The 16,712-nt window shown below is 39.6% G+C and overlaps 1 protein-coding gene across 6 annotated transcripts in view; it reads left to right on the top strand.

Annotated features, from left to right (window-relative positions):
- SASH1 (SAM and SH3 domain containing 1) overlaps window positions 1-16,712 on the top strand; it is a 522,300-nt gene that overhangs the window by 361,398 nt on the left and 144,190 nt on the right. Inside the window, exon 1 of one of the 6 annotated variants that reach the window (XM_083496234.1) lies at window positions 8,724-9,239. The exons of 4 other annotated variants lie outside the window; for them this stretch is intronic. In XM_083496234.1, coding sequence (XP_083352360.1) covers window positions 9,237-9,239 — 3 coding nt within the window. In that variant the 5' untranslated portion in view covers window positions 8,724-9,236. Of the gene's footprint in view, window positions 1-8,723; window positions 9,240-16,712 lie in introns of those variants that run through there. One more of the 6 variants, XM_083496238.1, reaches the window with a different exon arrangement.

Consider the following 16,712-nt stretch of genomic DNA (forward strand, 5'->3'; position numbering starts at 1 on the left):
GGACATCATAAGATCTGTCGGAAGTTGGAGGAGAATAATAGCTGGGAACACAGTTGTACATCTACTTAGCCCAGAAATTTTGTTCTTTTATAGTTTTAATATATAGTTGAACTATATATATTTCCCTTCGTATATGTACTTTCCTTCACTGCTTTTAAACACCTAAAAAAAAAAATCACAAGCAAAGCTGCATCATGACTAGCTGCCCTCTAGGAGGCAGTATTAATCCTGGATTTCCTGAGTGGTGATGCATTACTAATGTCCAGAAAAACAGGCCAATACACATGCTTTAAAACTTTTATTTGCATGCATGCTGTCTGGGCCTAAAGAGAACAAATTAAGACAAAAAGGTGAAGCATCAAGTCAATAATAAAAAGCATGCAATTATTTCAGATTTATATACCTATTGACAATGTGAGAATATATGCAGTGTCTGTTTTGTAAACAATGGTTTTGGAGTTCTGACATTACAGTTTTTGAGAAAAGACTAGGCTCTTTTGTGTTACTTATTATATTATTATCTAAGTGATGTATCTGGGGAGAAAGGAAAACCTGAGATGTGAAATATTAAAGTTGACTAGATTCGTGATCTGAAAAATACTGTGTTCGATGGACTTTGATGTTTTCACGTAAGCATGCTTTAAAAATACAATCTTACTGTTCTTGGGCTGTGACTGGCAGCCTAGAAAACAAGAGATGCCAAAATGGATTTCTGTCCTTGGTCTGAAATATAGTGTAGGAGACAGAAACTGCTTCTAATAAACAATTCTGCATAAACATTGCCAGTGGAGTCACCTCATTGGATAAGGCCTTTGTCTATTGTGGTTGGTTGGTTGGTTGATTGATTAATATGGACTCTGTGGGGTCAGAATCTAGAAGGTCTTGGGTGATATTTTGCGTGTCCAATGAGCTCAATAGGAGTCATGTAAGAATGTCACCTTTCAGAAGTATTCACAAGAAAGTCAATGGGATTATTTGCCTGCTTATTCACAGCCTTATATTTGTGAATGGCTGACCCCTTATTGTGCCTCATCCTTTGCTTTTAAATTGTGCATTATTGTACTCACAAACAGTGATTGATTTATGCTAATAACATTAAAAAGCAGGGGGTTTTTTAAAGTGTACATTCCTATAGGAGTGTCTTTAGATTTTTAACTTTGAATCACCACCTTCTTTTGTGCATAACTATTTGCAGCATGTTTTTGTTTCTATTGATCTTATTGTATGGTCTGGCATTTATCCTCTATATACCGTACTTAGAGCAACAGAAACAAGATCTCAGTTTCAAAGCTATCCAAGAAAATGGAGAGCTGAGAAAATGGATATAACTAATAGATTTTTCACTTTGTTGAAAACCATCATGTTTCACAGATATGAACCACATGCAATACCTTATTTCTTTTACTCATTAGAGCATCCACTGCCTTGTACTGATATTTATTCATTTAAACTTTGTAGACAGTCCACTGCATCCTTCTTTACTTTGATAGAAGCAGAAACTAAAGAGTGAAGGGCATCCTCCAGAGGCACTTAAATCGTAAAGAGAAATAGGAGCATTTTTGCTCATGTTTTACATTTATGCTTTAAGTTTAGTGGTGCGCTGTGTGAATACTTTAGATATACTCACAAATCCTGTACCATTAAACCTACATTTCACTCGGGTTTGAAGGACAAAGCTCCCAACATATCTTAGTAGCTTTGGATTGCACATGGCCATTTCACTTCCATGTATGTAAGTACTGCAGACGCACAGTGAGTTTGCTCTGATGTAAATACATAGGGATCCTATGATTGACAGTTGTGAGGATATTCGCTTTATGTGGGTTGTGCTTAAGTGAATCAGATGAGACTGAAGGGGCCTCTGGGTAGGTAGGAGAAGGCAATAAAGAAGCGATGACTTACCTTAACATAGACTCTTATGTTTATGGGCATCCTGGATTCTGCAAGTTATTAATCTAAGAAAAATGCACCATTTAAGTTGGCTCTATCCTGTTGATATGCAGCTATGTATCAGGTAAGCCATTTTTAAATTGAGACCCTCCAAAGGTCCATATTTTCCAGGAACAGGCGCGGATTTACAAAAGCCATCCTGGTTTCTGATTTGATGCCAGAATGTCCTGCTTTTCCTTAGGACGTCCTGTTTTCATTGGAGAAATGTTGGGGGGTATGTAAATTGGCTGTATTTTCTAACCACAGCCAATGTAGACTTGAGACACTCACATCCCAATACAAAAATGCCCACAGTTAACACTTTAAAAAACAGGGATTTTGATTGGTTGCCTTGACAATGCTTTGATTTCTCTCTTCTTTTTTAATAAAATGGCTCAGCAGCAAACCTTTGAGGGAGAGCAAAGGATAACCATAGGGAACTAGCATAACTCTTCATTTCCCTATGGAGTCTAGTCATAAAATTGTCTGAAAAGGGAAGAACAGTGAAAACAAATGTAGATTAATAGTTTTCTGTATGCAAGATTTTATGAGCGCTCTATTTGCCAGGGCTCCTCAGCTCAGCTGTGCTGTGCATACTGGGAGAGGAGTAAGCAGACCAGCTTGCTTCATGCTCTGTTGCTGAATACCAATGAGGCTGCTCATGACAGAAACAGGCATTACAATCTGTGTTTGTATTATGACAAAGTTAAAGTTGGTGATTTTTGTGTGTGTGCATCTACATATTCAAAACCAGTTTCAATTCAGTGCTGTTGGACAATCATTTCTGAAAAATAGGGACTGAGCAATTGCAAACAACTTTGTTTAGTAATAATAATAATAATGTTTTTTCATGTTGGACAGAAGCAACAGAAAATATAAATAACTGAAATAACAACAGAAACAATAATAAATAAAATGTTTGTTTATAACTGAGATAACTATGAGGCAAGGCTGTAGCTCCATAGCAGAGCAACTGCTTTGTGTGCAGAAACTCCCAGGTTCAAAAGCCAGCATCCCCAGGTGGTGTTTGGGAATCTGAAACCCTGGACAACTGCTGCCAGTTAGTGTAGACAATATTGAGCTAGATAGACCAAGGGTCTGACTTGGTATAAGGCTGCTTTCTATGTTCCTAAAGTTACGCTGGAACTTTCAAAGCTGTCTTATTCTGATACAAACTATTGAGCTATCAATCCCAGTATTATCTACTATGACCAGTGGTGGACCTTAGGGGCTCAAATTTTGGCGGTGCCCTGTGCAATGCCAAAAATTGCCCCTTGTCTCTTGCCTTCCATTCTGCGGCATAATTGTGGCACTCCTGAGGCTCCACTCCCAGTGTGGCCACACTGCTCATGCTCCCCTAAATTTGCCTCTACTAAGACTGACAGTGGATTTCCAAGCAGTCAGATCCCTACTACCACATTTGTCAAGCAAAGAAGCTGAGACCTACCTCGTGAGTTGTGGTTCCTCCTCACCAGGAAACTGCAGTGGGAAACAAACTTTAATTAACACTGCTACTATAAAAACACCCTACAAGAGCATGCCTCAGAATGGTCAGGGGTTTCTCCCAAGCCTCTGGAGCAGATCTGGAGGGGGCAGGGGACATGCAGGGAGAGAAGAGGGAGAGGGCACCTGTCGCACAGGTTGAAACCAACATCATAACCCTGTCTTTTTCTCTTCATGTGGATCATGCCCTCCACTAAGCACGCACTTTCACCCCAATCATTACTGAAATCCACATGAAGCTACTCTGACAGTTGGAATAAAACAACAACAAAGGTTGGAAGCCCTCTGATCAATATACAGTATATTTTAAAATAACCATTTTTTATTGTTTAGATACTCTCAGCTCCCCGTCTTGCCCTGAACTCCCATCTCAGGCCTCCAAAACCTGCCAAGAACTGAAAGTGAAACAAAAAATAATTTACTTCTGGAAAATTAATCCACACTTGAATTGAGTGCAGTGCAAGCAGCTAAAAAAGAAAAAGAAAAAACACCCTCATCTAGTATTCAAAAAACCCTGCATGTATAGAACAAGTAACACCCTACTGTTCCCTAATGCAGATGACTCCGCATGAAGCAGAAAAAAAAGGTCCAGGATTGAGAAGTGACCAGAATACTCTGTTCCGTCAATGGTCTTTTCATAGAATTCAGCTGCACCCTTACACCCACTTACTTAAGCGAAAGTCCCATTCAACACAATTGGCTTCACACAGAAATAGAAAACAGCAGCATATCTCCAAGGACTTCTGCAATTGGAGGAGGGGAAACAGTGTCATTTTTGTTCCTCCTCCATGCCTGCCCTCCTGTTCCTAACAGCAGCAGTCTGAAAGATGCTGTTGGCTGCAGATCCAAGCGCCTTGAGGATGGGGCTTAGGGGTCTCATTGCAATGGTGACACTGTGATTGACGGCCTGGTGCCCACATAGCTCTCCAGAACTAGCAGCCAACAGCCTCGCCCAGACAAAGTTGCTGGATAGGTGGCAAGCTTCCTGTTGGAACCTGGTACAGTGGTACCTCGGTTTAAGAACTTAATTCGTTCTGGAGGTCCGTTCTTAATCTGAAACTGTTCTTAACCTGAGGTACCACTTTAGCTAATGGGGCCGCCGTGCCACTGCCGTGCGATTTCTGTTCTCATCCTGAAGCAAAGTTCTTAACCCGAGGTACTATTTTGGGGTTAGCGGAGTCTGTAACCTGAAGCGTCTGTAACCCAAGGTACCACTGTATTCTCTTACGTACTAGGAAAAAGCCTCTAAATGCTCCAGTGTAGTTATGAGACTGGTCTGAGATTACCATACTTGCAGTGGATCAAGGCATGGATCTTTGCCTTGCAGCTGGAATACAACATGCCCATACTGAAGCATGATGCTGCAATCCAGCTAAGGAAATTACCCATGTAGCACTTGTTTGCACATGCTGTTTCAAACTCATCAGATATACTGGCCTGAGCTGCATGTTAGTGCTTTGTACCCCTTCCCAAAAAACATATTGGGCTGTGTGAGAGAGAAAGGAATGGTGTTAAGTTTTTGTCACATAGGAAGCAAGTGGTACAATGGGCTCAAGCCACGTGCTCTTTTATGTGTCACAAATGTTACAGGCTGGCTCTAATGGTTTGGCAAATACTTTGCAAAAAGAGCTGAAATCTAACTAGTTCATACATCCTATGGCAGCTTCCAAATATGTCACCTGATTATGTGCTTAAAATTAAATTGGTATTTTCCCCATATAAGCATAAAATCTTCTTTTCTGAACGAAAATCTTAAAAGGAAGTTTTGAATGTATATTCAGCTTACTTGGCCCAAGATACAGTGAGCCACTGAGAAGTAGTGTTTACCACTGTGTACCCTGGCATCAGTCTTCTTCCTTTGCAGCTGCTATTTACCAGACAGTATTTGTACTGAATGTTGCTGGCAGGAAACGTGGTCTGCTAATACTGAGAAGGACTGAGAAATTTTCACACTGAGTGCTGCTGCTGACTGCTTAGAAGTATTCAGATCAGGGATAGTTCTACAATAGCTTTGTCCTACAGCAGGTTCAGAAGAAGGGAATAAAGTGGTACCTCGGGTTAAGAACTTAATTCGTTCTGGAGGTCCGTTTTTAACCTGAAACTGTTCTTAACCTGAGGTACCACTTTAGCTAATGGGGCCGCTGCACCGCTGCCGTACAATTTCTGTTCTCATTCTGAAGCAAAGTTTTTAACCTGAGGTACTATTTCTGGGTTAGTGGAGTCTGTAACCTAAAGCATCTGTAACCTGAAGTGTCTGTAATCTGAGGTACCACTGTATACTCAGTGGCCTTTATTGTGCTCATCCTTTAAGTGGGGTGGGTAGGATTTGTCCCTTCTAAATACATTTTTGGATGACTATTTTAGATTTTCTATATTGCTGATTTTATATCTCATTTTACTTTTTTGTTATTTCTACTTGCTAGTCGCTTTTGGAACCTAAGTGCAAAACTGTGAATAATAATAACAACAACAAATATCATTTTTACTGTAAGATAAAAAAATGCACAAGGTTATATATTTTACTGGATCACCTTCTTCTGGTGTAAAAATACAGTATGTGTGTTTCCAAATTATATGGAATATTTCTTCAGGACTGCAGCCTGGGCTCTCACTCCCAATTCAGACACAGAGGGTCTGAGCAGATCCACCAGACCAGTGGCACTGGAGGGAATGGTGCTGGAAACTGATGCAGGGCCCCCTGCATTATGACTCATCACTGGACCCCAGAATCAGGGACCTCTTGAGCTCGACCATACCTTTAGAGTCTGCACCCTCTGAGGAACTGGTCCCTCCATGCCAGGGACCTACATACCCCATCTCAGCCTGTCAGTGCAGGCAACGAGCCCAGAGAGAATACTCAGAGAGGAGGAGGCCTGTCCCTTTAAGGAGGGCTGTTCTGGACCTGGAGACATAAAAGGCTTCAGTTAAATCACTGACAGAGGAATTTAAAGCTTTTCTTGGTTCTGTAACCACTATCCTACTTTGCTGTCTTGTCCTATGATGTGGAATAGGCTTCTAGTCAAGCATAGGACAATTTCACAAAAAAGTTTTCACATTTTTACACCTATCCAATATTGGTCTCTTGTTTGCTTTGATCACTGCAATAGTTATCTATATTTATCACAGAAAGAGCCAAAGGCTATTGTTTTTGGCCATGAACGTAGCACAATGTTGACACTTACTGTTGGCCTCCTGGTGTGATGATATATACACAATGTACCAAACGCTATATTAAAAGCAAGCCTGTTGTCTAAGACTGGAATCCTGACCCTACTACTGGGAGTAAGGCCTAATGAATTCTCTAGGACTTTTGAGTAAAAATGGCTAGGATTGTGCTCTTTGTTAAGTGTGGGGGATATGTTTAAAGTTTTCTTGTGGGCCAAACTGAGGGATCCATTAGCAAAATATTATTTTGTTAAAGTGGCAGTTTCAAAATGTCTAAACTGAAAAGCACTTTTAAAAGAAAAAGGGGCATGCTCATATTTATTATTTTAATTATTGATAGGGTTATCTCCCAGTCTCCCAAATGCATTTCTTCAGGATTTGCCTCATTTCCTTTACCTTCCAAGTAATAATCAGAGCACTTAGGTGAACCTGAGATGTGCACAATAGGCAAACCTTGGAATGTAGCTTCAGTCACAGGAAGTTAGTTTGTTCCTGCTAGTGATGAATCCCATCAGTAACTGAAGTGATGTATATATTTATTGAGGAGAATTCCTGAAGGGTTGCGTGCCATATAGGCTTACCACATCATCAATTTGATGCTTTTTGCCACTAATGTGGGAAGTAGTATGAGGAGGTGGGTATATAAACACACTGTTTTACAGTGTTTTATATAACATTGATATTGGTGGACACTATTGCCTGTGCCGATTCTATATTTAGTTGGTTTATCTATCCCCATATTTTTTGAAGAGTTACTCTACATGGTGAGCCCTGTGTGTCTTATTCTTAAAGGTAGGATCACAGTACTCAACTATTTCAACAAATGGGAGATTTGCCAAATGTGCTATACTCTAACAAGTAATTGTTGCCAGAACACAAGGCAAAAGGGAGAGCTTCTTTGCAGAGCATCCAATAGTACTCTCAGAGTTACTGCTTTGTTTTTGGAGCTCGAAGAGTAGCATAGTCATGAAACAGCTGAAACAAATGAACAATAAAGGCATTTATTTATTTATTGCATAGAATAGATTCATTCTTCGTTCTGATAGCAGGGTTCTAATCTTGGAGCCTGAGTACTTCTTAGCATTGTAGTTTATTTAAAAAGAAATACAGAAAGCAGAATATGGAATACTATAAATCTTTAAGTCTATGGTTGTTCACTATTGTGGAATGATAATAAAAGTATTTTACACTGCCAATTTGAACTAGCACATAACAATAAAAGGTACTTTGTTTTAAGAACTGTAAGACAAAGAGACAAAAGTGAGGGAGGGAATTCACTTGGGAGTCATGAATGCTAAAAGGGTGTTTTCATTCTCACCTTGAATGTGTCTACATGGAAATAAATCCCACTGAGATTAATGGAACATAGTTTATAGCAAGCAGGCTTTGCACTGCAGCCTTTATAGAGAGATGGTAATCAAATATTACTTATTCAGAATTTGTCATCTTGGAGAAAAAGTATGGCAATATATTTAATTGCACATAGGATCTTTTATAACAATCCTAACATGAGCATGATCACCTTTAGTTCATGTATCAGCCTCCCATATAGCCTTGGGCAGAAATATAAATTTGGAAGTGTTTTTTACTATTAATTATTTAGTTGGCTTTTAATTAATGCTTGCCTTTTCTTTAACATTCATGGTCATTCAGTTTGTGGAGGGTATATAATTCTTATCATATGACAAGGCTATATTCCTGATTAGATACATCTGTAGAGTGACCCTGTTCCTTGTTAAACCCTGCTGTTGACAATAAATGAGAGCCTCTTCTAAATTGGATTTGGACATGCATATTCAAGCACAAAGTGTTTCAGGGAGAATTTTGCCACTCTGTAATATTTTATGCTTCTCTTAGGCTGAAATCCTAAACACATTTACACAGAGAATAAACCCAATTGAAAAGAGTAGCACTTACTTCCAAGTAAGCATGCATCACATTTTGGTCCTAATTGCCATTATCTATATCACTATCACTGGTAATAATCCTGAATAATAGCTGGAATAAAAGGAATAAGGAAAGAAAAGTAGCAGTATGAAAAGGATTACAGAATCAGGCAGGCTGGCAAAAAACAGTCCCAGCAATGGTAAATTTAGAGCTAGAATGAGCAAAAATGTCTACATTTCTAGCCGTTTAGAGAATCACCAGGACATGGGGGAGGGGGAGGGGGAGAAATCATTGCCAGGAAGCCAGTTAATCATAGGAAGTCCTGCCATTCTCACCATCTGCATTTGTTTGTTTGTAAGCAAGCGGTATTGAAAATGACACTTAAGATTGCCCTGGGAGGGGAAGGGGGGATGAAGAAAAGGCCAGAGGCTTCGCTGCTGCTGGGAGGCCCTGCCTTCCTTTGAAGTGAGATCCAGCGAGGCCAGAAAGGCCTTAACTCTCCCTGGAATTGTATGAAGTGTCTGAACAGCATTTCTCTCACTTTGCGTGTATTGATTTATTTTTCCCTGATCGGGACGATGTATGTGGGTTCAACGGATGACATTTATCCTTAATGTGGAGTTTATAAAATAAAGTGCCAGTTGTATTGAGGATGGTCGTTTCTAACTGATGGGCAAATACGTTGTGAAGTACAGAATAGTGTCTGAAAGGCCGCCTTTTGAAGAGAGAGCTGTTTTTTGTATTGGCACGCCATGGTAAGTAATGATGGCTTTTAGATCATTTTGGGTTTGGGATATTTTGAACCTTCATGTAACACTGATCTCCTTGCACAGATGTGTTTTCATTTATGTACACAAAGTCAATTGCAGCCACATTTTATACTGATTATGTATTTGGGATATGCAACTTCTTGATTTTTTAATCTGATCTTTCATGCAAAATTTAGAAAGAAAACCTATACTTAGTTTACTGCTCAGCAACTCCAATTGCACTTCAGTAAATTTTAAATTGTTAGTTACATTCACTAAATGATTCACTTAGTGAACTAGGTTCTCAAGCAAATGTGTTTAGGTTCAGGGTGTAAAATATCTATAATCATGGCATAGTTCTCATATAGTTACTGCAAAAAAACCCAAATAATTTTCAGGTAATGGTACCTAAATAGTGTTGAAAGAAACAAAAGTAAAGTGTTGAGAGAGAGAGTGCCGGTTTTTAACTTTGCATTAAACACTTCTCAATTAACAGGGTTGCATTATTAGGTCTTTAATACTTTTAGGTTGACATTTTAAGAACAATTAGTAGGAAATAAGCTCTTTCTGAAATCAATTTTCTTCAAAGTAAATGTATTTAGGGTTCAGGTCCCAACCAACAAATGCTATTCAAACACTTAACTACTGTAATACTTTCTCTCTCTCTCTCTCTCTCTCTCTCTCTCACACACACACACACACACACACACACACACACACACATATTTTGTGTACTAACATACACACCAATATACATGCATTACATAAATACCAATATACATTATGGTGGGGTGGGGGAATATTTAATTCAAAAGTTGTTTATTTAAAACATGGCCAAAGGAGGAAACTACCCATATTTAGCTTGTATTCCAAATGAAATGATGCAACCAAACATTTGTTTGGCAGGCTTTGATGCTACATTTTCCTAATTTGGTCTGAAAGAACTGCAGGCTGTATTAAACACAATTCCCCCCCCCCCCCGGAAACTATTTCCCCATTAATTTATTTACCTAGTTGCATACATCGACCCTGAGGCAAAAGCATATGCAGTGTAACTCAAAATTTAAAATACCAAATTGTTACATTGATCCTAGTAAAGATGTTTATTATACCTGTGCTACAGGCAACCTCCCCATTTACGCAGGTTCAAGATGTGCACAACTGTGCATTGCTCCGAACCCAGAAGTGACCCAAAAACGTCACTAAAAGGGGTGGGATGGGGCAGGGGCGGAACGGGATGTTTGCGGGCATTTTCAATGGTGTTTCAAATATACACAGTGTAAATGGGGGAGGGTGTTGCCTATACAGTGGTACCTCGGGTTACATACGCTTCAGGTTACATACGCTTAAGGTTACAGACTCCGCTAACCCAGACATAGTGCTTCAGGTTAAGAACTTTGCTTCAGGATGAGAACAGAAATCATGCTCCGGCGGCAGCGGGAGGCCCCATTAGCTAAAGTGGTGCTTCAGGTTAAGAACGGACCTTCGGAAAGAATTAAGTACTTAACCTGAGGTACCACTGTACTTCCTTTTGGTGTGTGTTGTGTTACTTCTGGGTACTAAACAGTGTTGGTTCTAGGTTACTATTGCTATGTAAAATATTACATAAATATATGTTAGACAGATAGAATCATAAGGCTACAGGGCAGTCACATCTTTAAGAGAACCAACCACAACATCACAAAGTTATGAATACTTTAACAGCTTGCTCATAACTCTTTCTCATACTGGATGCCACAAGAGCACTGTGTGTTTTCTCCTTTTAATCCTGGGGACAGAACTGGAAATAACTCTTTCACGTTTTAAAGAAAAATGTGGAGAGAACAGCTATTGCTTCTTTGACTCTGTAGTCCTTGACGCAACCTGTAATCTGTTCATCACTCAAGAGACTAATATAATTGTCCACAGAATTCTTCCTGCACTCCATCTTAAGAATGTAACTTTTAAATTGCAGACATTAGAACTTCAACAACCTGTCCTATTTCTTCTCCTCCTCCCTCTTGTTATGTTTCACTTCCAACCTGAAGCATACTCACAACCCTGGTACCTTTCTAAAGTTGTTTTTAATAAAGGTATCATTAGCATAAAGCAAGGGACGCGGGTGGCGCTGTGAGTTAAACCACAGAGCCTAGGACATGCCAATCAGAAGATCAGCGGTTCAAATCCCTGCAATGGGGTGAGCTCCCGTTGCTCGGTCCCTGCTCCTGCCAACCTAGCAGTTCGAAAGCACGTCAAAGTGCAAGTAGATAAATAGGTACCACTCTGGCGGGAAGGTAAACGGCGTTTCCGTGTGCTGCTCTGGTTCGCCAGAAGCAGCTTAGTCATGCTGGCCACATGACCCGGAAGCTGCGGACAAACACCGGCTCCCTCGGCCAATAAAGCGAGATGAGCGCACAACCCCAGAGTCGGTCACGACTGGACCTAATGATCAGGGGTCCCATTACCTTTACTTGCATAAAGCAGCAGTGGGGAACCCTCCTGTTCACGGGCCTATTTATTTAGACCCATGAGACTGCTTTCAATGAGCCACACCGGCCCACCCAACATGTGACATCAGATTTACATGCCCTTCAACTAGCCCTGCGCCCTCATGTCTCCACATACAGCATTAATCTTTGACAGAAAGGAACCGTGATAGAACATGGGGGCAGCTCACTTGAATAGGGCATAAGCGTCCTCTCACATCTAATCTGAGGGATATGCCTTAGCTGTGATGCAGGCAACACAAGTCATTGCTTGCACTGTGCTGTAGCTAAACCCCATCCAGAGGCATGGATCATTTGACACATTTCCATGTGTTCACACTTGGGAATTTCCTTGACAATTTATGTACTTTCTTCTTGTATTTGTTTGTACAGTGAAGGCCAAAAGTCCGAATACGATTTTGCCAGGTGGGGAAAGAGTGCAGCGGATATGGAATAGAGTGCTTATTTTTGTGACATTTTCCCCTTAACAGGCCTTTAAAAAAGCACCTGGGAGCCAGCCAGCCTAAACGGTTGGCAGTGTTAGAATGTCTTTCATAGCCAGCTATGGAGTGACTTCGGGGGCAAAAATAAAGTTTATAAGCCATTATAAAAGATCCACTGTCCCCAGTTTATTCAGAGGAAATCTTTAAACTCTGCAATTTAAAAATAAAGACCTGCCTAAAATTGAACTTGAATAACAGTGAGTCTTAAGATGAATCAAATGCAGCATGATTTGTTCTACATAAGTTCATAAGTTCACTCTAACAGGCTGGAAAAGCCAACCGTGCTGATCAAACATGACTAATAATCACACAAGAGATTGATGGGCTTGTTTTTCTTATGGGGCATGTGAGGTAATTCCCTGACAATTAAGTTTCCATTGTACTGCCAAATAATACTAAAAGCTTTTTGCATCGTTGGCTTTCATGTAAAACTTCACAGCAAAGCAGCCAGCACTGATTCTGCAGTCCAATACTTTCTTAACTTACCTGTAGTTGCTGTCACAACCTCATTCCAAGAGGGGCATGGATGTCTCAGATGGTTGTAAGGTAGGCATTTTCTCTAGAGGTCAATCCAGGACATTGCTGCTGCTGCAGGAACCATTCTTTAAAATCAATAATTCTGGAAACAACAATTTGTTAACTTTGTGAAAATCCTGTTTCCATCAGGGACTTTCTTCAAACAGCTAGTCTTTATACAACAGCCTTTATAATACACATGAATTCACATGTTCCCTGACTGTAATGAACCACTTCAATATTTTAGTAAAACCTCTCTCTCTCTCTCTCTCTCTCTCTCTCTCTCTCTCTCTCTCTCTCTCTCTCACACACACACACACACACACACACACACACACAAACAACACGTGTACATGTACAAATGAGAAACATTGTTAAAACAAAAGCATTTAAAATTAAAGCATTGCCCTATCATGCAGTTTCTGTGAGAGAATAGAAAGGTCTGGATATTTACTCCATTTGACTTTCTGCTACATCTGTCTGCTCTTCCAGATCTGCAGCAATCAACATGTGTGTTGCCCAAAGCCAAAGTGTGTCCCTGTGTTCATGGGCTTGATCCAAAAATAGCAATCACTCAGTTTGATCTGCAAAGATCTTGTTTTCTTTTATAATGAAAATTTCAACAAAAACAAGGCATAGTCTTCATGGAGACCAGAGAGTATACTCTGAGGAAATCCCACATACATGGCCACACCTATTTTAATTAGTCATCAAAATTATATTTGCATATACACAGAGAGATCTGCATATACTCGAATCCTACATAACAACCTTGATTAATGTGTACATTTTACTCATCCAGATACACAGGGTAACTTTTTTTTTTTGCTTGAATCCAGGGCACATCTCATGATCCACTCTTTATTGTTATTACAGGGTTAAATAGGTTAGTCTCTGTGATAGTAGCCAGTCTATGTCACCTAGGGAGTTGTATGGGTGAGTGAGAATTTGAACCCGGGTCTCCCTAGTTCTCCTCAAACACTAGAATTACTATCTCACACTGGCTCATGCCCTATAATTTACAATATGCATAAATCCTATTCAATGTTTGTGGTGTAGTAAAGTAGCAAATGTTATTCTATGCAAGCATAAAGAGCTACTTATACATTGGGGTAAAAAAATCCTAACTTCCTGTATTCTGAATGAGGCTGAGCTTGAGCAACATATCACAATTTTTTATTATTATTCTGTGATGAAAAGCAGCATATAAGTGAAATAAATAGATCACTAAAAAAATTATGACTAAGAATAGAAAAATATTTAAATACATTAGAAATAGGAAACTGCAGTTGGGCCTTTAAGAAAACAAGGAAGTCAAAGGTGTTCTAAAGGAGTAGAAGGAGATTACAGAAAAGCTGGATGAGTTCTTTGTATCTTCGCACTGGAAGATGTAGAACAGATGCTTGTGGCTAAATTCACTTTCTCGGGAAGGGAGTGTAAGGAAATGTGGGACATAGCAGTGATAAGAGATGGAGTTCTAAGCCTAAGTAATGCACAACTTGAGAAAAGAGACAATGCACGTATTTTTGTAAACTAAGAAATATTTAATAAATATTTTTTTAAATTAATTAATTTAAAACTAACAAATCACTAGGTCCAGCTGGCATCCGCTCAAGAGTTCTTAAAGAACACAAATGTTGCTGATCTTCTAACAAAAATATGTAATTTGTCCTTATGATCAGTCATCATACTTGGAAAGTATGATCAATGTAACACCAGTTTTAAAAATAGGATCCAGGAGATATCTGTGGAATTACTGGCTGATGCTTAATATGTGTTCCAGGAAAGCTGGGGAACACATAATTAAAGATAGAATTACCAAACATATAAAATAACAATCTTGCTGATTTATTTGAGAGTGTCAGTAAATATAAGACATATTCATTAGTAATAATAATTAGTAACTGTGCTTTTGGGGGGGAAGGTGGGAGAACTCATCACAAATTTTGTTTATTTATTTAGTTGTAAGTTTTGTGGCAACATGCCATATTTTATTAAACAATTCTTGTACAGTTGGAATAATATGTAAATGCACTTTAGCTGCTCTTTTGGCTGCAGTTAGCAAGACAAAATTATAGTCTTCTGGTCACACCTTATTTTTAAAGATAATGCAGAAGAATTTGTCAATGACCTTGTTATGTGATAACCACTCATTTCTGTATATATGATTTTTAGAAACTTCCATCATATATGTATATAGTCTGGTGCATTCCCTCCTGATTTCCAGCATATATCACTATCACTTGGGTATATCTCTGCCAAATGATGCAGGGTCAATTACCAACCATATAACATTGTATAAAGAAAAATTATGTTCATGCAGAGCAATTAAACTTTATTAGTGATAAATATTTATTTCCAACTAATATTCAGAGTACCTCTGCTTCCAACAGCAGAAGTAGAATATATTGATGGTACATATTCACGATGGCTATATGTTAGCTCCTGGATCAGAGGTAACACGCTTCTGAATACCAATGAATTGTGGACAAACTGCTGAAAGAAAGCCCATTACGGCTTCTGACTCTATGCAGTGTGCTTTGTGATCAGACAAATGGTAAAGGTAAAAGGACCCCTGACCATTAGGTCCAGTCGCTGATGACTCTGGGGTTGTGGCACTCATCTCACTTTACTGGCTGCGGGAGCCGGCGTACAGCTTCCAGGTCGTATGGCCAGCATGACTAAGCCACTTCTGGCGAACCAGAGCAGCGCACGGAAATGCCATTTACCTTCCCGCTGGAGCGGTACCTATTTATCTACTTGTGCTTTGATGTGCTTTCGAACTGCTAGGTGGGCAGGAGCTGGGACCAAGCAACGGGAGCTCACCCCGTCGCGGGGATTCAAACCACCAACCTTCTGATCGGCAAGCCCTAGGCTCTGTGGTTTAGACCACAGTGCCACCTCCTTTGAGAACCTCCTTTGAGAGTTTCTCCAGCCTGACTAACCCTGAGAGGAAGGCTAATAAGTACTCCATCAGTAAGGAGCTTTGTGACCTGACAAAATGGTACACCTGTTTAAATCGTTCCACTTACCATAGTAAAATGACCAAATCAGACATGCAAGCTACAAAGCCATTCAGCTCCATTCTGCTTATAGACAGGATCTTAATTACCGTACTGTTTTTTTTTCTTTTTTCTTTTTAGTGGTTAACATTTTCAGATGAAGCTATTTTGCATCTTTACATCTTGGAGACAACAGTAACATTTGGAAAAGAGAAAACTGAATAAGCTTTAATATAATCAGGGACTTTACTGAGGTTTGTGTGGTCTGCCACAAGTCACTGGTTCTCAAGCAGCTCTGCATGAGCTGCATAATTTTTCCCTTCAAGGCACATCTTTTGAATCCCAAACCATTTGCCGAGAAGACAGATCTTTCAGCCTATATGCATTTCAACAGATAAAGAGTAACCAAATGTTCACCAGGTAAATTGAAATAGAGAGAGGAGCTCATTTGACATGACCCATGTCCCGCCAGAAAACCAACCCAAAATGTTGATGAATTAAGCTTTTTCTTCTAAAATCAGTTAAAGTTCATTATTTTTTAAAAACCCTCAGGGCCATATTACAGCAGCCCTACATTAGTAATCACAGGATGCTATTTAAAGTCTGTTTCACTCACAGGATTAAACTGTATGGTAGAAATATTCCAAAACTTTCCCAGGACGACTGCTGTGGTAAAAGCTAGCACAAGAGTTGCTTTGTATTATAGAAATACCAAGACCTGTAGCAGAGTGTTTGCTCTTTCTCCACCCTAAGCAGGTGCTTTGCGGATTTGGACATTTGCTGAGCAGATGGGGTGTCATCTTAATGGTGCATCCATTTGATGGGGTCTTAACATTAGATTCTCAGTGTCTGAAATTATATGGGCATTGGACTTAAAGTGACTTCTTTTTCCTTGAGATAAATCCTGTTAACTAGCTTGCCAGAGACAGAGAACTTCTAAAATAAGAACATACTTTGTTTTCATGGTTTTATTATTATTCTAGGCATCACACA

The sequence above is a fragment of the Podarcis liolepis genome, assembly GCF_965112155.1.
Source record: "Podarcis liolepis genome assembly, chromosome: 3".
In the NCBI taxonomy this organism is placed as follows: domain Eukaryota; kingdom Metazoa; phylum Chordata; class Lepidosauria; order Squamata; family Lacertidae; genus Podarcis; species Podarcis liolepis.